This window comes from Leptodactylus fuscus, chromosome 5 (genome assembly GCF_031893055.1).
Source record: "Leptodactylus fuscus isolate aLepFus1 chromosome 5, aLepFus1.hap2, whole genome shotgun sequence".
Classification (NCBI taxonomy): domain Eukaryota; kingdom Metazoa; phylum Chordata; class Amphibia; order Anura; family Leptodactylidae; genus Leptodactylus; species Leptodactylus fuscus.
Genome location: NC_134269.1, coordinates 82,117,135 through 82,143,321, shown reverse-complemented (window position 1 = coordinate 82,143,321; position 26,187 = coordinate 82,117,135). Strand labels below are relative to the sequence as shown.

Genomic DNA, 26,187 nt, shown 5'->3' with positions numbered 1-26,187 from the left:
GGAAAGCATGGACCACATGAGGCAGACAAAGCATGGAGGAGAAACCTGCACTAAATTGCGGCTTCTTTTTCAAGGAAATGGTTTACTTTTGGCGTCTATTGCTGATGCGTGGAAGATGCCAATGGTCGTCGGACTGGTATTTCTTTCTTTTACTGTGGACATGTGGGACTCTGTTACAGCCTTGGAACCTACCATCAGCCCCCCACGAGTTAAGGAAGCATGGCAAGAGAGCAGCACACTGTCTACCTGGATGACTTCAGACTTCTTCTGGCAGTAAGAAGATAGGATGAGGGCTTGCGATGAAGGATGGGGTACTTTTTGAGTCATTTTTGTGGTTTTAGAAATGTATGTAGCTTTTCTCTAGTATTTGACCACCCGTACTAGTGCCACTGTCTATAACTGGATATAAGTGTACAGTTTTTAGTAACATTTAGGCTCAATTCACAATCCATTTTGAGGCATGGTCAGCATATACTGTATACTCCAAAAGTGTACAGTGGCATGCCCATAGATGTACACTAGTCTAAAATTGACTGAAAGAACACCCTAATGGACATATAGCCAGTATATGTTGAAATGCTTCAGCTGTATTAAAAATATATACAAGGTTTATAAACATAGTCTATGAATGTAAAGTGCACTTAACCTAACGTTATGTCTGGTATTATTCCAGATGTTTACTTCATGGCTGCACATGTGACTCAGTTCATGCTGGAACCTGGAAATGTAATGTTAATAAAACCCATAGTACTGATATTCTCTATTTTATCCAAATATTGCAAACTGCCAGCTATGACATGAAAGTTGTTAGATTTGCACATTACAGTATTACTTTGTATTAAAAATCTTACAACCAAAACTATTTAGAATAAGCAACATCTAATACAGGAAAAGGTGGTCTCTCCCTAAGGATAGACGTTATCCCCATAATCTGCATAAAAAACACTAATAGAATTAAAGTCCTCAATTCCTAGGGCAATAACTACAATTTATAGTGACCACTGTTTACTGCACAGTGTCTAGTATATTAGTGATAGTATTGCATTCAGTGAACCGTAGTGCAGATAGGTTATATCTTGCCCTAAATGATTGTTGTTTAAAAACAAAAAGCACTAAAGCCCCCACGTGAAAAATAGTGATACATCGCTGAAATTAGGGTTTTTGTCCCTGTGTATTGGGTACAGGACTAGCCAAGTACTGTATGAGCCTGAAGTCTTTGTATCCATAAGCTGTGGGTTTACGGCACTGATTGACAGCTTTCTCCCAGTTATTGTGTGTAGAGATAAAGTTGTCAGTCGGTAGTAGATGGCCATGGGATTCCTGTTGCTCATGACTATACAGCACATGCACATCATTGAGAAGGTTCCCATTGCATTGTACTACAGCATAAACCTGATGACAGATTACCTTTAGGTGGAGACTCCACGTGGCTTAAACGCTACTGCATTTTACAGTCACTGTGTAGTGGATGGGATTCTAGCGAATCCCATCCCCACAGTGTGGTAAAATACGCGCAGCAGATATGCTGCGATTTTCAAAAACGTTGCAGTTATGGAAATCACAGCATGTCAGTTATACCTATGAAAACTCCGGCAGGTTCCTTATAGGTATAATTGAAGCAGAAAGTTTGCAGAGGAAACCTCTGTGAACTTTCTATCTAAAGTACTGGGGGGAAAATCATGATGCGTTGCCACTGCGGTTTTTCCGAGAACCTTTTTTGGCGTGGGATGCTACATAGGACCTTAGCCTTAAAGGGGACTATTCTTCACCTCCATTAACTCCAGTTGTTTGCATACTTTGATAGGCGCCACTGTAATGATTCCAACACAATTGCATTTTTTTTTCTGTAGCCTCCAGTGTTCTTGCTCAATCAGTGCATTTAGCTTTGGTGCCCAATATACTAATTCGACTTTGTACTGCCAAGTAGGCGGTCTAAGGGAGGGGCAACCAAAGCAGTGTGATTCTGAGCTCTGACACTGACTAATCAGAAACAATCAGTGTGGCAGAGCTCAGTACAGATCCTAATTAGCATGCCAGGCACCAAAACTAACTGCACTGATTCTTCTGGATTAGTGGGCAATAGAGGAAAAATTCCGACCAGAATCAGTGCATGAGCACCTATTGAAAGATGCAAAGAAATAGTTGGTGGTGGTTGGGAAAGGTCCTCTTTTAGTGAACAACTGTTTCGTAGTTGAAAACGGGGACATTCCATTGATGTTAGTTGAGTATTTGTACCCACAAAGGATTAGAATAGCATCAAATAGACCTTGAATGAACTGATTGTTTATGTGAGCAGTCATGAATGAGTGTTAAACTGTGCTGCATTAAGCTGGGATTATTCGGCACGCGATCAAATGGTGCTATTGTTTATCTACATACTCTTCTATCCATGAGGGATGTTCTAGCAAAAGTGTGTATATGCTGAGACCTCTACTCTCGTGAGAGTGACATATTTGCCACAAATGTTTCTCATCCGACTTCTTGCTTACATGAAGCTTACATTTTACACTTTGTATATGAAATAATTCAGGTTCTGTCATTCACCCAAATAATGTTTGATTTATTCCTGTATGTTAGTAAATCAACAATATAGCATTCATTTTGTATAGGCTTTTGTTCCATTTTTCTCAAAGTGTATATATTTTTGTAATTTTTATTGTTTGACATTTGTTGTCTTATACTTTCTTTATATTTCTTGTCACAAAAGAGCAATATATTGAATATACTTGCATGTGTCATGGCTATACCTCCAGCATATCCATTAGAAAATGTACAAGTTAAATATGTTGGACTCCTCACAGAGATGTGATGCTAGGTTCTCACCTGTGTTCAGGATTCCGTTTGTGGGGTCCGCTTGGGGACCGCAGAAACAGAAACTTAATTTGCATAAAAAGTGGTTACCCACGGAAACGGACCCCATAGACTATAATGCTTGCAGGACTTTTCTCTTGCCATTTTTTTTTTAAACTGATTCGGGAACAGAAACCCCGAATGTAGATGAAATGCAGGTGTGAACATAGTCTTAAAGGGATCCTATCACTCACACACAATTTTTTTCTAGTTACCACGTCGGAATAGCCTTAAGAAAGGCAATTCTTCTCCTACCTTTCGCCGTCTTCTCCGTGCCGCCGTTCACCTACAATCCTGTTTTTTATCGGTATGCAAATTAGCTCTCTCACAGCACTGGGGGCGGGCTCCAGCGCTCAAACAGCACTGGGGGCGTCCCCAATGCTGCGAGAGAACTCTCTCCAGCACCGCCTCCATCTTCATCAGCAGTGTGCTCTTCATCCTCTTCTTCCGGCGGTGGCTTGTAACTTCTAGGCTTCTGGCCTTGGGAAGAGCAGACTGCGCATGCCCACAGGCCACGAGAAAATGGCCGCTTACAATACTGTGCAAGCGGCCATTTTCTCGTGGCCTGTGGGTATGCGCAGTCTGCTCTGCCCGAGGCCTAGAAGTTACAAGTCACCGCTGGAAGAAGAGGATGAAGAGGATGCTGCTGACGCCCCCAGTGCTGTTTGAGCACTGGGGCCTGCATACAGAGAGAAACCGGGATTGTAGGCGAACGGTGGTGCGGAGAAGACGACGAAAGGTAGGAGAAGAATAGCCTTTCTTAAGGCTATTCCGATGTGGTACCTAGAAAAAATTGTGTGTGAGTCATAGGATCCCTTTAAGGGTCCATTCACATGGAGGAAAATGGTGAGGAATTTCGTGTTGAATTTCAGCGCTGAAAAAAAGCCTCCCATTGACTTCAATGGGTTCCTTTTTCTGCTAGCAGAAAAAGTAACCATTTTCCTCTGTGTGAATGCACCCTAACAGCATCCAATACTAAAAAAAAAGTGTAACAATTATACCTGTGAAAGCCTAGCAATCAAGATGCCTAACAACATCACTACTCAAATTCTGACATGGTGTATTGCACTCAAATGTAGATTGCAAACCCATACCCAAAATTTAACTAACTAATCAACCAACTTCTTCCTTGTCTGCACTTTTTGTAAATCTACACACTGAGTTATATCTAAGACTAAGTTCATACCTGCACTCATATTTCTGTTAAACCAGCACAAACCATATAGAAACAGAAATTTTACTGCTTAAAATTAGGGTGATTGCCCCTCCCACACAAGAAGGTAAGGGTAAGTTCACTTGGGGGTTTTTTTTGGTCCGGAACCTGAGGCGGAGGCCGCCTTAGATTCCGGACCAAAATACGGGTAGGCGCGACTGAATGGGCCTAGTCCAGAGCGAGTGTCTTCAGGCGGATGTCGCGAGGCGAATCTGCCTGAAAGAATGAGCATGTTGCTTCTTTTTCCTGGAGCCAGAACAAACGACTTCCGGAAAAAATAACTGACCGGCTCCCATTGATTTAAAAAAAACCCTGTGTGAACTTACCCTAACATTCATGAGACTACAGGTGATATATTAGCATCTTAGTTAAAGGACTTATATGGTGTGAGTAATTTTCTGCACTTAATATTGTCTTCACCTTCTGTAAAACACTTACCTCCCCAACATGTTTGTTAGCCACGGTTATCTTCTTGACCTTAACTGCTCACAGACATATATTGGACCAGTCTTGATCTCTGTCAATCCATTTAAACAAATGCCTTATTTTGGAGAAAAGGAGATTGAAATGTACCAAGGAGCTGTAAGTATTGTTTTAAATATTATAATGATTTTTTTTCCTCCCACAGTTTTTAATATAAGGTTCTTAAAGACTCAGACACTATACCTAGCATATTGGGAGAGTCTTCTCCTATACTAGTTATTCTTGGCTTTATTCTATGTTTTACGTTCTTCTATACTGTAGTCCACAGAGCAGGCAGTATGCCATTTGGTTTACAGTAAAGAACACAAAAACAGCAGTGTTATATACTGTATACATCTATAATAGTCCTTACATGGCACAGTTGAGGAAATCTCTGGATTACAGTCCACGTTTCACTGTGTGCACCACATACAGGGCTTTTTGCAATGATCAAACATATTTATTATTACTTCGCACTTAGCACAAAGAGGAAATCAGTAGAAAGATAAAACAAGAAGTCACAGTTACAAAAAAAAAGATGAATCAAACTGTCTGTACAATGAGTCCAATGAAATCCAGCTGGCCACTTCCTCTCTCCTCAGAATAGAATATTGAAGGCAGATCTGGTCATGTGAATGCTGGCATGTCAATAGGGTTTCTTTCTTTTTATCCTGGTTGGGCAGACCCTGTCCTGAGAGGGAAAGTATGTCACCTGTCACCATTAGCACATAGATCCAGGTAGCAGGCAAAGTAAACTGTAGCTGAGCAAGTTGCAAAGCATTATTCCATTAAGACAATTATTCAGAACACTCACAATATTTATTACAAAAATGTAGTTACAAAAAAAATTGCAAAGTTTATTTACCCGTGTTCATAGGAAGAATATGCAAATATGTTTCCCAGGATGTAAATAGGGAAACACTGCCTCTGTATGCTGCCCTCTATGGGAAGCTCTTGAACATCATGCTCGACTTTCCAACAAGCCTTTAATTGCAATGCTGCAGGATTTTGCCAAGTCAGTATCATCCCTACTGTGGACGGCACCATTTCGATCTGATTCCATGTCATCAGCACAGTCTAGGGAGAACTGACTTGGCATAGATGAGAGACTTCTAGACCAGATTATGGGGATATTGTCACTCCTTAGGGAGAGAGCACCATGTAGGTGTGTGGAGTCTTATAAAGCTCTTTTTGCTCCACTATGGGGGATTATGGGAAGTATATGCAAATATGTTTCCCAGGATTTAAATAGGGAAACATTGCCTCTGTATGCTGCCCTCTATGGGAAGCTCTCTTGAACATCATGCTTGACTTTCCAACAAGCCTTTAATTGCAATGATGCGGGATTTTGCCAAGTCAGTATCATCCCAACTGTGGATGGCGCCGTTTCGATCTGATTGGATCTCATTAGCACAGTCTAGGGAGAACTGATTTGGCAGAGGTGAGGGACTTCTAGACCCGTGTTCAGGCATTCTCAAGTGTTTGGGTAAAGTGATTCAATAATAAGGGATGTTTTGTTTGCCATACAGTTAAGATGGCTGAATGCAAACTTGCCCAGCAGTTATCTCTCCCAATGCCCTACCATACACGTGAATGCTCGGCTGTATAAACATTTGTTAACGTAAAATAGATTCCACCAGAAACAGAATTTTATAGAAGTTATTGTAGAAGGTTTTGCATTTTTTGCACTTTCTTAATACATCTGTGTATCATATGTGCTCCGGAAAAGGCCACATTGCTGATCTGAAAGCCTTTCTTGTTGGAATATATGACACATCTCAAATATATTGAAACCAAATACATTTCTAGAAGATTACTTTCTCACAAGAAGCACTGAACATCTGCCGTGTGCATCTATTCTTTGGGTCAGCCTTGTTGCTGGACAGCTACCCATAACAATAGTATAAAAGATGATCTAATGCAGACACAATAGTCTTTTTTTCTGTTATAATGAAAATCCAGATGCACAAATGTGTTTATTTCACTTAGAGGACCCACCAATATCACAATGACACCCAAAAACACATAACGTAACACAGTAAAACATTTGCAATAACATCTGACAATTGGCACATTGGAATCAAGTATTTCAGAAAGGATTAGGAGCAGTTTACAATGCAGAATAATTTAATACATTTATTGTAGACACTGGTACCTTCTTTGGCTATTTAAGCAAGACACTGAGCTTCTCTGATTCTTGTTTTGGGAGTAGGGTCCCTACCCAAGCTAACAAAGTAGCAGGAACTTTGCACTCCAGTTTGTAGGTGCCTACTAGTTGCTTTTATTCTAGTAGGAAAACCAGAAATATTGGCATTTCAGTAATGGGAGGAAAACCACAGCAGAATGGTCTTGGACCATTACCTGACCATATGTGCTTCCTTCCAAATGGACAGTAATAAAAGGGAAGCCATTCTTTAAAATACAGTAGATGAAACAAGGCTTATCACTTTACCTCTGCTTTCCTGTTTAGTCTTTATGTTAAGCAGAATCCATGAAAAAAAGAAGCTAGGTCTATTTAAAGTCTTGGCAGGCATGGTGGTAGTTTAGATATATTGTTTTTTTATTATTATTACGGTATATTCTAACTTTTCTGAAAAGTTTTATTGCTGTGTTCTAGGCTCAGTATGAAAATCCACCACATATCTATGCATTAGCTGACAATATGTACAGGAACATGATCATTGACAGAGAAAACCAGTGTGTCATCATAAGGTAAGAATCTAATCCATTTGTTTGTTTTCCCTCTAGGGCTTGCATTCACCTTTTATGAGATCAAGTGACTTTTCTTATGTTTTATTAAAGAAGATTAGGTGGAAACTTTCAGCCTGCCTACCTGGCCTAAAACCATGCAATTAAATCGGCGTCTCAATGAATTGATGTAGAAATCAACAAATTAGTATAACCAAAAATTAGATTTAATAGTTTTGGCCAGGGAGAGCCCAACATGCGTAAATGCCGCAGTGTTTTACAGTCAATGCATTGTGGATGGGTTTCTAGTGAATCTCACACCTTGCAGAAAAATATGTATAGCAGACATGATGTGATTTTCAAGACCGTTGTGTTTTTGGACATCGCAGCATGTCAATTATACCTATGGAAATGCCAGTGGTTTCCCTATAGGTATAATGAAAGAAGAAAGTCCACAGAGGAAAACTCTGCAGACTTTCTGAGGAAAGTGTTGCAAGAAAAAACATAATGCGTTGCCACCACTATTTTTCCCATGGTGCTTTTTTGTTGCAGTTCGCCACGTGGGTCCTTAGCCTTAAAGGAGTATTTTGATTATTTCAACTTGCTTTTTATCTACATAATAGGGATTAACTTTCTGATTGGTGGAGGTGTGACTTTGAGAATCAGGGTTCCTTGTACCCCTTCAATGAATGAGGTAGCCGTTTGTCAGTGTGCAACCATTTCCTTTGCCAGAGATACCTCTTGCTCCATTCAGCAACTCCGGGCTTTGCCTTTGCTGCCAGCTTTCCTTTACATGTCTAATTAGTACCTATGGCTAAGCTCATTAGTCCACCATATATCTCTAATGTATTTCAGGGAATCCTATATTTATCATAGAGCAGGACTATTCGGATTATTGAGATGATAATAATGTTTTTCTTTGAGTTGGTGACATGACCGGTCCTATCCTCTATATGTGACATGTCATTTCTATTGTTGTCCTGTTTAACATGTATGTATTTGTCGACCTATGTATATACTGTTAACTCTAAATGTTGTATGCTCACAATTTTTTGTACTTTGCACCTTCATTGTAGAGGAGTCTGATGAAGGCCGTTTGTATCTGCTGAAACGTTACTGCATACACTACGTTTCATCGCGTGTGTCAATATAAACACGGAATTTGCATATACTTCGTCTTCATGTGTGAAATCCTTTCCAAATATTCTGGATTGGGATGCTGGTATCACACCCTAGTGGAGTGCAGCCTACACCTTGCATGGTTATCAATGAGTGTTCCAGTGGTCTGACCCCCAAAATATCATAAAGTTACATCTTTTACTTTTAAATAGGGAATAACTTGAAATAGCTGGAATACTCATTTAAGTAAGGCTTTCTTTTTCATTATGGCTTTCATTTTCCTAGGAACTAGGAAAGTCATGATACAAGTATTTGTATAGTATCAGATCTTGATAAATCCCTTTGACTGTGGTATTCTAGTACAAAAGGAGTAAAACTGGAAAATGACAAAAGCAGGAATTCAACAATAGCACAACTAGAACATATAGCATGCTATGAGCTACTAACCTCTCAAAATGGGCTCAAAGTTTGTATTTTAAAACTTCAACATTAAAAGTTCATCTCTTTCTGCTGATCATGTTTTATATGGAATAAAAATTGTTTATCAGCAGCCCATCCCTTGTTTACCCAAGATTGCTATATGAGGACAAACCATCATTCTTCCCATGCAGTATGATGGTTGCCATGTAAGTGGTAGTTTAATAAGCACTAGAGATGAGCGAACAGTGTTCTATCGAACTCATGTTCGATCGGATATTAGGCTGTTCGGCATGTTCGAATCGAATCGAACACCGCGTGGTAAAGTGCGCCATTACTCGATTCCCCTCCCACCTTCCCTGGCGCCTTTTTTGCTCCAATAACAGCGCAGGGTAGGTGGGACAGGAACTACGACACCGGTGACGTTGAAAAAAGTAGGCAAAACCCATTGGCTGCCGAAAACATGTGACCTCTAATTTAAAAGAACAGCGACGCCCAGCTTCGCGTCATTCTGAGCTTGCAATTCACCGAGGACGGAGGTTTCCGTCCAGCTAGCTAGGGCTTAGATTCTGGGTAGGCAGGGACAGGCTAGGATAGGAAGGAGAAGACAACCAACAGCTCTTGTAAGAGCTAAATTCCAGGGAGAAGCTTGTCAGTGTAACGTGGCACTGACGGGCTCAATCGCCGCAACCCAGCTTTCCCAGGATCCTGAATGGAATACACTGTCAGTGTATTCCCGTATACCCGATATATACCCCGATACCCGTTCCAACGGTGTGCCCCCCCACCTTCACCCCAGAAATACCCTGCAAGTCCCCTAGCAATAGAATTGGGGCTATATACACCCACAATTTTTACTACTGGTATACAGTGCCATTGTCTGACTGGGAATTCAAAGAATATATTGGGAATACAAATACCCTCATTTCTTGCTACTGCCATATAGTGCCAGTGTCTGACTGGGAATTCAAAGAATATATTGGGGTTACGTGCACCCACAATTTTTACTACTGGTATACAGTGCCATTGTCTGACTGGGAATTCAAAGAGTATATTGGGAATACAAATACCCTCATTTCTTGCTACTGCCATATAGTGCCAGTTTCTGACTGGGAATTCAAAGAATATATTGGGGTTACGTGCACCCACAATTTTTACTACTGGTATACAGTGCCATTGTCTGACTGGGAATTCAAAGAATATATTGGGGTTATAAATACCCTCATTTCTTGCTACTGCCATATAGTGCCAGTTTCTGACTGGTAATTCAAAGAATATATTGGGGTTACGTGCACCCACAATTTTTACTACTGGTATACAGTGCCATTGTCTGACTGGGAATTCAAAGAGTATATTGGGAATACAAATACCCTCATTTCTTGCTACTGCCATATAGTGCCAGTTTCTGACTGGGAATTCAAAGAATATATTGGGGTTACGTGCACCCACAATTTTTACTACTGGTATACAGTGCCATTGTCTGACTGGGAATTCAAAGAGTATATTGGGAATACAAATACCCTCATTTCTTGCTACTGCCATATAGTGCCAGTTTCTGACTGGGAATTCAAAGAATATATTGGGGTTACGTGCACCCACAATTTTTACTACTGGTATACAGTGCCATTGTCTGACTGGGAATTCAAAGAGTATATTGGGAATACAAATACCCTCATTTCTTGCTACTGCCATATAGTGCCAGTTTCTGACTGGGAATTCAAAGAATATATTGGGGTTACGTGCACCCACAATTTTTACTACTGGTATACAGTGCCATTGTCTGACTGGGAATTCAAAGAGTATATTGGGAATACAAATACCCTCATTTCTTGCTACTGCCATATAGTGCCAGTTTCTGACTGGGAATTCAAAGAATATATTGGGGTTACGTGCACCCACAATTTTTACTACTGGTATACAGTGCCATTGTCTGACTGGGAATTCAAAGAGTATATTGGGAATACAAATACCCTCATTTCTTGCTACTGCCATATAGTGCCAGTTTCTGACTGGGAATTCAAAGAATATATTGGGGTTACGTGCACCCACAATTTTTACTACTGGTATACAGTGCCATTGTCTGACTGGGAATTCAAAGAATATATTGGGGTTATAAATACCCTCATTTCTTGCTACTGCCATATAGTGCCAGTTTCTGACTGGTAATTCAAAGAATATATTGGGGTTACGTGCACCCACAATTTTTACTACTGGTATACAGTGCCATTGTCTGACTGGGAATTCAAAGAGTATATTGGGAATACAAATACCCTCATTTCTTGCTACTGCCATATAGTGCCAGTTTCTGACTGGGAATTCAAAGAATATATTGGGGTTACGTGCACCCACAATTTTTACTACTGGTATACAGTGCCATTGTCTGACTGGGAATTCAAAGAGTATATTGGGAATACAAATACCCTCATTTCTTGCTACTGCCATATAGTGCCAGTTTCTGACTGGGAATTCAAAGAATATATTGGGGTTACGTGCACCCACAATTTTTACTACTGGTATACAGTGCCATTGTCTGACTGGGAATTCAAAGAGTATATTGGGAATACAAATACCCTCATTTCTTGCTACTGCCATATAGTGCCAGTTTCTGACTGGGAATTCAAAGAATATATTGGGGTTACGTGCACCCACAATTTTTACTACTGGTATACAGTGCCATTGTCTGACTGGGAATTCAAAGAGTATATTGGGAATACAAATACCCTCATTTCTTGCTACTGCCATATAGTGCCAGTTTCTGACTGGGAATTCAAAGAATATATTGGGGTTACGTGCACCCACAATTTTTACTACTGGTATACAGTGCCATTGTCTGACTGGGAATTCAAAGAGTATATTGGGAATACAAATACCCTCATTTCTTGCTACTGCCATATAGTGCCAGTTTCTGACTGGGAATTCAAAGAATATATTGGGGTTACGTGCACCCACAATTTTTACTACTGGTATACAGTGCCATTGTCTGACTGGGAATTCAAAGAATATATTGGGGTTATAAATACCCTCATTTCTTGCTACTGCCATATAGTGCCAGTTTCTGACTGGTAATTCAAAGAATATATTGGGGTTACGTGCACCCACAATTTTTACTACTGGTATACAGTGCCATTGTCTGACTGGGAATTCAAAGAGTATATTGGGAATACAAATACCCTCATTTCTTGCTACTGCCATATAGTGCCAGTTTCTGACTGGGAATTCAAAGAATATATTGGGGTTACGTGCACCCACAATTTTTACTACTGGTATACAGTGCCATTGTCTGACTGGGAATTCAAAGAGTATATTGGGAATACAAATACCCTCATTTCTTGCTACTGCCATATAGTGCCAGTTTCTGACTGGGAATTCAAAGAATATATTGGGGTTACGTGCACCCACAATTTTTACTACTGGTATACAGTGCCATTGTCTGACTGGGAATTCAAAGAGTATATTGGGAATACAAATACCCTCATTTCTTGCTACTGCCATATAGTGCCAGTTTCTGACTGGGAATTCAAAGAATATATTGGGGTTACGTGCACCCACAATTTTTACTACTGGTATACAGTGCCATTGTCTGACTGGGAATTCAAAGAGTATATTGGGAATACAAATACCCTCATTTCTTGCTACTGCCATATAGTGCCAGTTTCTGACTGGGAATTCAAAGAATATATTGGGGTTACGTGCACCCACAATTTTTACTACTGGTATACAGTGCCATTGTCTGACTGGGAATTCAAAGAGTATATTGGGAATACAAATACCCTCATTTCTTGCTACTGCCATATAGTGCCAGTTTCTGACTGGGAATTCAAAGAATATATTGGGGTTACGTGCACCCACAATTTTTACTACTGGTATACAGTGCCAATTTCTAACTAGGAATTCAAAATGCGCAAGGCTCCCGGAAAGGGACGTGGACGAGGCCGTGGGCGAGGTCGGGGGAATGGTTCTGGGGAGCAAGGTAGCAGTGAAGCCACAGGGCGTCCCGTGCCTACTCCTGTGGGGCAGCAAGCATTGCGCCACTCCACAGTGCCAGGGTTGCTTGCCACATTAACTAAACTGCAGGGTACAAACCTTAGTAGGCCCGAGAACCAGGAACAGGTCTTGCAATGGCTGTCAGAGAACGCTTACAGCACATTGTCCAGCAGCCAGTCAGACTCTGCCTCCTCTCCTCCTATTACCCAACAGTCTTGTCTTCCTTCCTCCCAAAATTCCGAAGCTTTACAGAACAATAACCCAAACTGTCCCTGCTCCCCAGAGCTGTTCTCCGCTCCTTTCATTGTCCCTCAACCTGCCTCTCCACGTCACGATTCCACGAACCTAACAGAGGAGCATCTGTGTCCAGATGCTCAAACACTAGAGTCTCCTCCATCTCCGTTCGATTTGGTGGTGGATGACCAGCAACCCACCCTCATCGACGATGATGTGACGCAGTTGCCGTCAGGGCATCCAGTTGACCGGCGCATTGTGCGGGAGGAGGAGATGAGACAGGAGTTGGAAGAGGAAGTGGTGGATGATGAGGACACTGACCCGACCTGGACAGGGGGGATGTCAAGCGGGGAAAGTAGTGTGGATGTTGAGGCAGGTGCAGCACCAAAAAGGGTAGCTAGAGGCAGAGGCAGAGGTCAGCAGCTTAGGCGAAGCCAGGCCACACCCGGAATCTCCCAAGATGTTCCAGTTCGTACCCAGCCCCGAAAAACTCCCACCTCGAGGGCACGTTTCTCGAAGGTGTGGAGTTTTTTCAAGGAATGCGCCGAGGACAGATATAGTGTTGTCTGCACAATTTGCCTCTCGAAATTGATTAGGGGCTCTGAGAAGAGCAACCTGTCCACCACTTCAATGCGCCGTCATTTGGAATCCAAGCACTGGAATCAGTGGCAGGCAGCAACGGCAGGACAAAGGCCGCCTGCCGTTCACGCCACTGCCACTGCCTCTGCCTCTGCCACTGCCACTGCTGACTGTGCTGGCGATGCACTCCAGAGGACGAGCCAGGACACCACTTCATCTGCCTCCGCCACTTTGTTGACTTCTACCTCATCCTCCCCTGGTCCTGTCTTATCTCCTTCTCCTGCACCATCAAAGGCACCATCAGGCGTTTCTTTACAACAACCCACCATCTCTCAGACATTGGAGCGGCGGCAGAAATACACTGCTAACCACCCACACGCGCAAGCCTTGAACGCCAACATCGCTAAACTGCTGGCCCAGGAGATGTTGGCGTTCCGGCTTGTTGAAACTCCCGCCTTCCTGGACCTGATGGCAACTGCGGCACCTCGCTATGCCGTCCCTAGCCGTCACTACTTCTCCCGGTGTGCCGTCCCCGCCTTGCACCAGCACGTGTCACTCAACATCAGGCGGGCCCTTAGTTCCGCGCTTTGCACAAAGGTCCACTTGACCACCGACGCGTGGACAAGTGCATGCGGACAGGGACGCTACATTTCACTGACGGCACACTGGGTGAATGTAGTTGAGGCTGGGACTGCTTCCCAAACTGGCCCGGTGTACCTCGTCTCCCCGCCTAACATTCCTGGCAGGGACACGAGAAGAACACCCCCCTCCTCCTCCTCCTCTACCGCCTCCTCCTCCGCCACCGCCTCCTCCTCCGCCACCGCCTCCTCCTCCGCTGTTAGATTGACCCCAGCTACGAGTTGGAAACGTTGCAGCACTGGCGTTGGTAGACGTCAGCAGGCTGTGCTGAAGCTGATCAGCTTGGGGGACAGACAGCACACTGCCTCCGAGGTGAGGGATGCCCTCCTCGATGAGACGGCAATATGGTTTGAGCCGCTGCACCTGGGCCCAGGCATGGTCGTTTGTGATAACGGCCGGAACCTGGTAGCAGCTCTGGAGCTTGCCGGACTCCAACATGTTCCATGCCTGGCCCACGTCTTCAACCTAGTGGTGCAACGTTTCCTAAAGAGCTACCCCAATGTTCCAGAGCTACTGGTGAAAGTGCGGCGCATGTGCGCCCACTTTCGCAAGTCGACAGTAGCCGCTGCTAGCTTAAAATCTCTCCAGCAACGCCTGCATGTGCCACAACACCGGCTTTTGTGCGACGTCCCCACACGCTGGAACTCAACGTTTCAGATGTTGAATAGAGTGGTTGAGCAGCAGAGACCTTTGATGGAATACCAGCTACAAAACCCTAGGGTGCCACAAAGTCAGCTGCCTCAGTTTCACATCCATGAGTGGCCATGGATGAGAGACCTTTGTGACATCCTACGGGTCTTTGAGGAGTCCACAAGGAGGGTGAGCTCTGAGGATGCGATGGTGAGCCTTACAATCCCGCTCTTGTGTGTTCTGAGAGAATCCCTGATTGACATCAGGGATAACTCAGATCACACAGAGGAGTTAGGGATAGCATCCGATCCGTCACAGCTGGAGAGTAGGTCCACACATCTGTCCGCTTCACTGCGTTTAATGGAGGAGGAGGAGGAGGAGGAGGAGGAAGAAGAGTTGTCCGATGATGTGATGGTGATACAGGAGGCTTCCGGGCAACTTCGAATCGTCCCATTGTTGCAGCGCGGATGGGTAGACATGGAGGATGAGGAGGAAATGGAGATTGAACTTTCCGGTGGGGCCAGAGGAGTCATGCCAACTAACACTGTGGCAGACATGGCTGAGTTCATGTTGGGGTGCTTTACAACCGACAAGCGTATTGTCAAAATCATGGAGGACAACCAGTACTGGATCTTTGCTATCCTTGACCCCCGGTATAAAAACAACATCTCGTCTTTTATTCCGGTAGAGGGGAGGGCCAATCGCATCAATGCTTGCCACAGGCAATTGGTGCAGAATATGATGGAGATGTTTCCAGCATGTGACGTTGGCGGCAGGGAGGGCAGTTCCTCCAGTAGGCAACCAAGTTCTCACCGGTCCACACAAACGAGGGGCACACTGTCTAAGGTCTGGGACACCTTGATGGCACCCCCTCGCCAAAGTGCCGCCACGGAGGGTCCTAGTGTCACCAGGCGTGAGAAGTATAGGCGCATGTTGCGGGAATACCTTTCCGACCACAGCCCTGTCCTCTCCGACCCCTCTGCGCCCTACACGTATTGGGTGTCGAAGTTGGACCTGTGGCTTGAACTTGCCCTATATGCCTTGGAGGTGCTGTCCTGTCCTGCCGCCAGCGTCCTATCTGAGAGGGTGTTCAGTGCAGCCGGTGGCATCATCACTGACAAGCGCACCCGTCTGTCAGCTGAGAGTGCCGACCGGCTCACTTTGATAAAAATGAACCACCACTGGATAGAGCCTTCATTTTTGTGCCCACCTGTGTAAAGCACCCCAACATGAAACTCCATGTCTGTACTCAACCTCTCCAATTCCTCCGCATCCTCATACTCATCCACCATAAGCGTTGCACAATTCTGCTAATACTAGGCTCCCTCCAACATGATTTCCCCCAACTCTGCTGGTTAGAGGCTCCCTCCACCCTGATTTCCACCAACTCTGCTGGTTAGAGGCTCCCTCCACCCTGCTTTCCCACAACTCTGCTGGTTAGAGGCTCCTTCCACCATGAATTTGCCCAAACTGGGCTGTTTAGAGGCTCCCTCCACCATGAATTGGTCCAAACTGGGTTTTTTAGAGGCTCCCTCCACCATGAATTGGTCCAAACTGGGCTGGTTAGAGGCTCCCTCCACCATGAATTGGTCCAAACTTGGCTGGTTAGAGGCTCCCTCCACCATGAATTTGCCCAAACTGGGCTGGTTAGAGGCTCCCTCCACAATTAATTGGTCCAAACTGGGCTAATTAGAGGCTCCCTCCACCATGAATTGGTCCAAACTGGGTTTTTTAGAGGCTCCCTCCACCATGAATTTGCCCAAACTGGGCTGTTTAGAGGCTCCCTCCACCATGAATTGGTCCAAACTGGGCTGGTTAGAGGCTCCCTCCACCATGAATTGGTCCAAACTGGGCTGGTTAGAGGCTCCCTCCACCATGAATTTCCCAAAACTTGGCTGTTTAGAGGCTCCCTCCACCATTAATTGGTCCAAACTGGGCTGGTTAGAGGCTCCCTCCACCATGAATTTGCCCAAACTGGGCTGTTTAGAGGCTCCCTCCACCATGAATTTGCCCAAACTGGGCTGGTTAGAGTCTCCCTCCACCATGAATTGGTCCAAACTGGGCTGGTTAGAGGCTCCCTCCACCATGAATTTGCCCAAACTGGGCTGTTTAGAGGCTCCCTCCACCATGAATTTGCCCAAACTGGGCTGGTTAGAGGCTCCCTCCACCATGAATTGGTCCAAACGGGTTTTTAGAGGCTCCCTTCACCATGAATTGGTCCAAACTTGGCTGTTTAGAGGCTCCCTCCACCATGAATTTGCCCAAACTGGGCTGTTTAGAGGCTCCCTCCACCATGAATTGGTCCAAACTGGGCTGGTTAGAGGCTCCCTCCACCATGAATTTCCCAAAACTTGGCTGTTTAGAGGCTCCCTCCACCATTAATTGGTCCAAACTGGGCTGGTTAGAGGCTCCCTCCACCATGAATTTGCCCAAACTGGGCTGTTTAGAGGCTCCCTCCACCATGAATTTGCCCAAACTGGGCTGGTTAGAGGCTCCCTCCACCATGAATTGGTCCAAACTGGGCTGGTTAGAGGCTCCCTCCACCATGAATTTGCCCAAACTGGGCTGTTTAGAGGCTCCCTCCACCATGAATTTGCCCAAACTGGGCTGGTTAGAGGCTCCCTCCACCATTAATTGGTCCAAACTGGGCTGGTTAGAGGCTCCCTCCACCATGAATTTGCCCAAACTGGGCTGTTTAGAGGCTCCCTCCACCATGAATTTGCCCAAACTGGGCTGGTTAGAGGCTCCCTCCACCATGAATTGGTCCAAACTGGGCTGGTTAGAGGCTCCCTCCACCATGAATTTGCCCAAACTGGGCTGTTTAGAGGCTCCCTCCACCATGAATTTGCCCAAACTGGGCTGGTTAGAGGCTCCCTCCACCATGAATTGGTCCAAACGGGTTTTTAGAGGCTCCCTTCACCATGAATTGGTCCAAACTTGGCTGGTTAGAGGCTCCCTCCACCATGAATTTGCCCAAACTGGGCTGTTTAGAGGCTCCCTCCACCATGAATTGGTCCAAACTGGGCTGGTTAGAGGCTCCCTCCACCATGAATTTCCCAAAACTTGGCTGTTTAGAGGCTCCCTCCACCATTAATTGGTCCAAACTGGGCTGGTTAGAGGCTCCCTCCACCATGAATTTGCCCAAACTGGGGTGGTTAGAGGCTCCCTCCACCATTAATTGGTCCAAACTGGGCTGGTTAGAGGCTCCCTCCACAATTAATTGGTCCAAACTGGGCTAATTAGAGGCTCCCTCCACCATGAATTGGTCCAAACTGGGTTTTTTAGAGGCTCCCTCCACCATGAATTTGCCCAAACTGGGCTGTTTAGAGGCTCCCTCCACCATGAATTGGTCCAAACTGGGCTGGTTAGAGGCTCCCTCCACCATGAATTGGTCCAAACTGGGCTGGTTAGAGGCTCCCTCCACCATGAATTTCCCAAAACTTGGCTGTTTAGAGGCTCCCTCCACCATTAATTGGTCCAAACTGGGCTGGTTAGAGGCTCCCTCCACCATGAATTTGCCCAAACTGGGCTGTTTAGAGGCTCCCTCCACCATGAATTTGCCCAAACTGGGCTGGTTAGAGGCTCCCTCCACCATGAATTGGTCCAAACTGGGCTGGTTAGAGGCTCCCTCCACCATGAATTTGCCCAAACTGGGCTGTTTAGAGGCTCCCTCCACCATGAATTTGCCCAAACTGGGCTGGTTAGAGGCTCCCTCCACCATGAATTGGTCCAAACTGGGCTGGTTAGAGGCTCCCTCCACCATGAATTTGCCCAAACTGGGCTGTTTAGAGGCTCCCTCCACCATGAATTTGCCCAAACTGGGCTGGTTAGAGGCTCCCTCCACCATGAATTGGTCCAAACGGGTTTTTAGAGGCTCCCTTCACCATGAATTGGTCCAAACTTGGCTGTTTAGAGGCTCCCTCCACCATGAATTGGTCCAAACTGGGGTGGTTAGAGGCTCCCTCCACCATGAATTTGCCCAAACTGGGCTGTTTAGAGGCTCCCTCCACCATGAATTGGTCCAAACTGGGTTTTTTAGAGGCTCCCTCCACCATGAATTGGTCCAAACTGGGCTGGTTAGAGGCTCCCTCCACCATGAATTGGTCCAAACTGGGGTGGTTAGAGGCTCCCTCCACCATTAATTGGTCCAAACTGGGCTGGTTAGAGGCTCCCTCCACCATTAATTGGTCCAAACTGGGCTGGTTAGAGGCTCCCTCCACCATGAATTTGCCCAAACTGGGCTGGTTAGAGGCTCCCTCCACCATGAATTGGTCCAAACTGGGGTTTTTAGAGGCTCCCTCCACCATGAATTTGCCCAAACTCTGCTGGTTAGAGGCTCAATCCACCCTGATTTTCAAAACAAATGTTGGTGCCAACCTCAACTTACTACAAGGGCCAAATTCACTGCTGGTGACAAGCTCTCCTCACTGCAAGTGCCAAATACACATGTTTCAAGGTGTTTTCCTACTGTCAGAGAGGTGGTATTGAGTGTGTAAAGTGTGTAGTTGTTAGGCTGTGATGTTGGGGTAATAGAGGGTCTTTGGTGTGTTAGATGCCCCCAGACATGCTTCCCCTGCTGTCCCAGTGTGATTCCAGAGGTGTTGGCATCATTTCCTGGGGTGTCATAGTGGACTTGGTGACCCTCCAGACACGGATTTGGGTTTCCCCCTTAACGAGTATCTGTTCCCCATAGACTATAATGGGGTTCGAAACCCGTTCGAACACACGAACATTGAGCGGCTGTTCGAATCGAATTTCGAACCTCGAACATTTTAGTGTTCGCTCATCTCTAATAAGCACCATTCACCTTTGTATTGCATGTTGTGCTCATTGTGGACAGAAATGTGCTCATGTAAATTACCTTTATTTGTCTTGATGATACCCAATGGTTCTGTCATTTAGTAAGCTAGAAAAGCCTCTACAGATCTCCAAATAAAAGCATGGACTTCTCAAATTCTATTAGAAACACACAGTATCCACCTTTGAGTAAGGTTAGCCGGACACCACATCTACGGTGGTCAGGAAATGACTAATTGACCATTCCGAGGTTTTCTCCTATGATAATGTTTTTACAGTTTATGTATTTTAACCTACTGCAAGCTAGTGTGTTCCACAAAGTTTGCAGAGCTTTCTTCCTACAATGTTGATGTTTCACATGATATTGCCAATGGACGAATGTGTTCCAATTCTGTCACATCCTGCCATCTTTTGCCCAAACCTCAAAAGTTTGTTATGCTTGGGAGCATAAAAGTCTAATGATTCAGTCTATTTATAGTGAAGATCAAGCTGTGATCACCGAAGCAGACCTCAGAGGAGCTCCTTATTAATTAAAGTGCCTAGATAGCAAGGAATGGATGTTACACTTGGGTATTCACAGGAACTGGAGCATTACTTGCGTTGTTTTCCACAAGAGTTCATTGTCTATGAAAGAGAGAATAAGTAGGAAAAATAATGATCTTTATTAAACCTGCTGTGCATTGTCTCTGTCAGTGGTGTTTGAGAGGAGAATATCGTGTGTGCTAAATTTTTGGTGCATTTTTATTCGTAACTCTGTCCCAGTATGTTTATATTGATTGTACTGGTGTTTTATTTGTTTTGTGAGTTATTGCTCACAACATGTTTGTCACGGACATTAGTATAAGGCACTATAATGTTAAAGTCCAGCCAAACTTGACAGGCACAAGTAAAAATTTGCTTCCAAAATACTTGACAGAGTTATATACCCTTGGAATGGTATAGGCTACTAGAAAGACACAGCATGAGGTTAATATGGTGCACATATGTGTACCATTAGCTACTTGCTGTAGTGTCTGTGCTATTCCTTTATAAACTTGCCGTGATGTCTGATTTGTAGACTAGAGATTTATGTCAACATTTCATAGTAACGCTTCAATCTAAACAAGCTGTCCTCTGCACCATCCTCATGTGGGCAGATGACATCATCCCCACCACAAAGCTTCCGATATATAATCTCAAACCCACATTTCCATTTCTCCTTTTATGAGTAGCCGCATACAGTCTTTTCTATATTCTTTTATATATTTTCCATATATGCTGAAATGTTTTTGAGTTTTCTGCAAGTCAACACTATTAGGGGAAATCGAGCACTACTCCTGTTTCACTATGCTTTATCTTTGGTACCACTGCTCTCCTTTGTGAGTTATATTCTTTTTTGATGTTTTTCACAACATAACAGTGTTATCTTATTCTTATTTACTCTTCTACATAAAATTTAACACTGCTGAACCCTTCCTATATTACTTTTCACATGTCTAGTATCCTCCGGATCAGCCAAGAATTTATCATCTTCACCTGTCACAAGACACCAATGCATCTGCAGAACTTCTCTTGGGCTGCACCTAAACTATGAAACTCACTCATTGTCTGTAGACTCCATGATGAATCCATTTTATACTTTGGCCTAGTGCCCTGTACAAAACAAGGACTTTTAACTATTTCATCTTTTTAAAGTGGTTATCCGAGTACTAGACTTCTTTCCCAATCGGATTCTGTTAGTGCCGTACATAAGGTGTCCAGATAGTTTCTTTATACATGTCATGTAATTAGAATCTGCCCTTGAGCCAGTCCTTCTCCGACCTGTACTATGATGCTGGCTTTACTATTGCAGTGATCTATCCAGCTAACCCCCTATAGTACAGGTAATATTCGTGAACATAGGAAAGAAGGCAGACAAACTTCAGTATCACGTGTCTATGAATCAGAACCAACCTGGAAACCCGACTTGCAACATTAATAGAACATGAGCTGGTAAAGCCCCTTTAAATCATAAGGACTAAACATCCCTTTCCCTTTCTTGGTTGTAAGTAGATGGTTAGATTTGTTCTGTATTACTTGTTACAGTTCATACTGTATACAGAGACTATGAAGTAAAGGGTTATTCTTAAAAAATAAAAAAAATCTGACCAGACTGCATCTTCTTTAAATTGAATATTATCACAAAGCTTGTTCCTATTCTAGTGCAGAGTATAATGTGTATTTCTTTCCCTTCTTTTTACTACATAGCGGAGAAAGTGGTGCAGGGAAAACAGTGGCTGCAAAATATATCATGGGCTACATTTCTAAAGTATCAGGGGGAGGCCCAAAAGTTCAGGTGAGGAAAATCGCTTATTTTTTTGTAGATTGTGGAATTATTGCAGAAACATTGCATCTTTGCCAGAGTTTCTTTGTCTTATGTTTATGAACATGACATACTATTTCAGGGCTGAAACTTGTTTAGTATCGATCTTGTCTCCAGTAGTCCAAACCTATTCCAATTGGGTCATTAGGCTTCATATGATAACTGTCTTCAGTCTGTGTTTCTGTCCTTATTGAGACAAAGAAACATTGGATTGCTCAGTTCCCTGGGGAGGGAACAAAAGTGTTTGACCATTACAGCTCTGCAGAAAATAATCAGATTCAATGATGTGTAAATATAATCAGTCCAATTTTGAATCAAATACATTTACACTTTAAAATTGTTTAAAGAGGTTGTCCTGGCAAAAAAAATATTTTTAAAGTAGGGCCGAGGATGTTAAAAAAAAAAATCCTACTCACCTCTCCTAGCGTAGTGCGGTCCTTCTGCTGCACTGTCTTCTTGAGGTGAAACTCCTTGCTGGCTGTGACATCCCAGAAGCCGCTGATTGACCTCAGTGGTCACAAGACTGCTGAGTCCAATCAGTGGCATCAAGAGGCCCGTGACATGGCATCCCAGGGTCTCTTTGCATGTGACCCTGCCTCAGTGGTCCAGACAACAATGGACCAGCAGGACCAGACCACGCTGGGAGGGAAGGAGAGTATGTGTTTTTTTTGTTTGTTTTGGTTTGGGGGTTTTTCGCCACCTTCCCTGACCTATTTAAAATATAAAGTGTTTGCCTGGACAACCCTTTTAAAGCTAAGGCCCCATGTGGTGGAAAGATTTTTTTGTTGCACTTTTTTGAGCCAAAGCTATGGGTGGATTGAGCTGAAGGTAGAAGTATGAGAACTTCCTATATATTTTCATTTCCTTTTGCAGCCATTCTTGGATTTGGCTCAAAAAGACACAACAAAAAAAATCTGAGAAAACATGGCGTTTCTGTGAAAAACAGCGGCATGTTGATGCCGCTGTTTTTCCCACAGCCCTTTCTTTTTGCTGCGGAATGTTATGTGGTACCTTAGCCTAAAGGGGTTGTTTAGGCTAAAAAAAAAAATATTATTTATTATTTATTTATTTTCAAAAAATATATATGAGAAAGAAACCCATACTCACTTGTCCCTGGTGATCCAGTGTCTCCCAGCCCAGTCCAGTCAGGGACAGGTGAATTTGTTTTTTTATGTTTTTTTTTTTCACCAGGTCTCATATAAAAAAAAAAAACAATGTTTATCCTGGACAACCCCTTTAACAAGCCTATACAATATTAACCTATGAATTATATTTGATCATTGTAGCTGTTTCGCTATCTACTTTTCTGCTTCTGTCATGTCTCTATCATATATACATAATAGACAGAATGTCATGTTTGAAAAGAACCATATATCTTATGTTGATGGCTTTCTCTTTTGCATATTTGCAGCATGTGAAAGATATCATTCTGCAATCAAATCCTTTATTAGAGGCCTTTGGGAATGCAAAGACAGTGAGGAACAACAACTCCAGTAGATTTGTAAGTTGCACGTATTCAACACTACTATACATTTATTTTTACTTTTAGTACTAATAATCGATTGTATCAAAAAGTTGTCTAAAAAAAAAAAAGTTAACACCGAAAATTTAGACAAATATTAGCTAATAAATGTGGGAATTAATCAGTTTGTAATTTAATTTGCACAGGTTCCTTCTCTAAAAGCATCCACCTAGGCCGTCATCTGATGGCCATTTGTGTGGCTTATGGAGCCCCCAGCAATCCACTGACTTTTTTGCTTGTTTGAAGTAGAAAAACTAAATTTGTCAGTGTAAGGATAAGACCCGACAGGACGTCCCGCAGCAATAAAGCACTTCGGGAAAAACCACAGCAGGAATGCATCGCGGTTCTTCCCACAGCGCTTTAAACAGAAAGTTTGTGGCGTTTTTCTCCATGAACTTTTTGTTACAATTGTATCTATGGGGAAACCGCCTGCGTTTCCGTAGGTATAACTGACATACTGTGATTTCCAAAACCGCGCCAGTTTTGGAAATCAGGGCATGTCCACACAACGGTTTTTACCTCAAAGTGGGCATGGGATTTGCTAGAATCCCATTTACTTTGCCTGTACTGTAAAACGCCATGATTTACCGTAGAGACAGGCAGCTGGGAAACCGTTGACTAGATTCTTGTCTGCCATGGCAATACTTTAAGGCCTACATCCTCATTGTAGGGTATCCGAGGGGTTGAAGTGAGGAGTTGATCTTGCCCCCTATCCACCTGACTGCCATGATTGCTGCTGATCACAGAATCTGAGGGGTTAAGCAGGCTGAGTATTTTCTGACTCTAGTAGATATGCAATACAGCTGAGACCCAGAAGACATGTTGTAGGCACAGGTCCTGTTCCTTCGGCATGATGGTGCAATACTGTTATGGCAATGAGCGTTAATTGTATACTCCATGCAGGGTAATAATAATGTAATAATACAGTGCAAAGCAGGAAAGGGTTAAGCATGCCTGTGAATCTCTAGAATAGCCTATCCCAAGTGCTGGTTACAACAGCAACTGCTGACAACCTGAAAAACAGCTTAGAAGCCTTTCTACAATAAAATAACTTTAATGCTTATGGAAATGTATAGAATGCTTATTTGCTTCACTCATCCCTTCATGTCTAGTTTTCAGTTGTACTAACTATATAACTGTGACCTGTCTCTCCTAATATAAAATGGAAATTATATAAGGGCAGACTAGTTGGACCGTGTGGTCTTCTATATTTCTATGTATCCATTTTAAATCAGAACCTGAGGATATTGTTGGATCTAACTGACCTACTGTATGATAGGTCTCTCTAACATCTGGATTTTTTTTCAATAGAATAGCACATATCTAGTTTCTGGGTCCACATTTTTACAAAGGACTTGCTGTGTCCCATAAAGCCCAACACATTTTATAATATTTGAAAAAAGCCATGCAATTCTATGGTCTGCATTAGGTTTGGCATGGGCAGGTACTGGCGTCTCTTTGATTGGATTACCACTTTTTTGTGCGCTAAATTTAATGGGTAAACATAATTTAAGGATGGATTTTATTCATTATTCATCTTTTAATGTATCTTTACAAAAGGGAAAGTACTTTGAAATTCAGTTCAGTCCTGGAGGAGAACCAGATGGAGGCAAAATATCCAACTTTCTGTTGGAAAAGTCTCGAGTGGTGATGAGAAATCCAGGAGAAAGAAGTTTTCATATATTTTATCAGGTATGAAGACCTATTGTATAAAGACACTGTTAAATTTGCTGAGTATGAGACAATGCATTCATGCTACACTCTTGGATCGCAGTCAATTCTTTCCTTCAGTTCACTTTCCTTCCCTTTGCTCTTTGCATGTATCTGTTCCAAGGCCCTATTGACCTCCACAATTCTACACTTGTCTGGAGCAATGTCTGGGTGCTAAAGTCATATTAATATTAGTAAATGTTTCAAAACATACTCCAACGTCAACAGATGTTATTATTGTTTTACTCGTCTTCAATGGCCAATACTTGGCAGTAGCCTAGTGCAGTGAATTGTGAAACTCATTATGTATCATCTTGTTGAATAAACATGAGTTACTTATTACAAGTCTATTTAATACATGTTAAGTCTCTCTGTAAAACAGTCTGAAAGATTAACCACACAGTTAGCCACAAAGACTGTGCCCTTTATACAAGCCAAAGTAAAGAGACACCTAGTAATATTAAATATATGGCTGGTTGCAAACCCCCTAGCAATAACCGCTCATCTCCAAAGGTTTCCGCTGAAGCTTTCATTGTACTGACTTCATTTAGGGAACAAAGGTGTTTTTTCTTTTTTTTTTTTTTTAATTCACCAAAAAAAGCCTATTAGAGTGTGTTTAACATTGCAATGTATTGATGGGGAATCCTCTCAGTACATATGTTAAATGTAACATGTGTCCTTTAATCCTTGGCATATATTAGAATACTTTTTTATATGGGAAGTTTAGATTTTTTTTTTTCCAACATGGAAGAAATCTTTCCTGTATATATCGATAAACACAGTGTGAAGTCCCCCTTAGGTTATGTTCACACAACCATGTGAGTGAAGAATCCAGGCGGCACCCATTTTTTTCACAGACCCATTCACCATGATGGTTGAATGGAGTCCATTAAATTGGTCCAGATTTGTATCTAAAAAGAAAAGTACAAAAAATGTGGGCACGACACAAACTGCACAAATCTGATATATGGAAATAAATAGGATACTTAGCTGGGTGGTGTC

General features: G+C 43.2%; 1 protein-coding gene across 1 annotated transcript in view; it reads left to right on the top strand.

The window, feature by feature from the left end:
* The window catches only part of MYO1E (myosin IE), a 127,635-nt gene that overhangs the window by 54,499 nt on the left and 46,949 nt on the right, over positions 1-26,187 (top strand). The window contains exons 3-7 of the mRNA XM_075273495.1: positions 4,556-4,645; positions 7,143-7,237; positions 21,839-21,926; positions 23,365-23,454; positions 25,036-25,167. Coding sequence (XP_075129596.1) covers positions 4,556-4,645; positions 7,143-7,237; positions 21,839-21,926; positions 23,365-23,454; positions 25,036-25,167 — 495 coding nt within the window. The remainder of the gene's footprint in view (positions 1-4,555; positions 4,646-7,142; positions 7,238-21,838; positions 21,927-23,364; positions 23,455-25,035; positions 25,168-26,187) is intronic.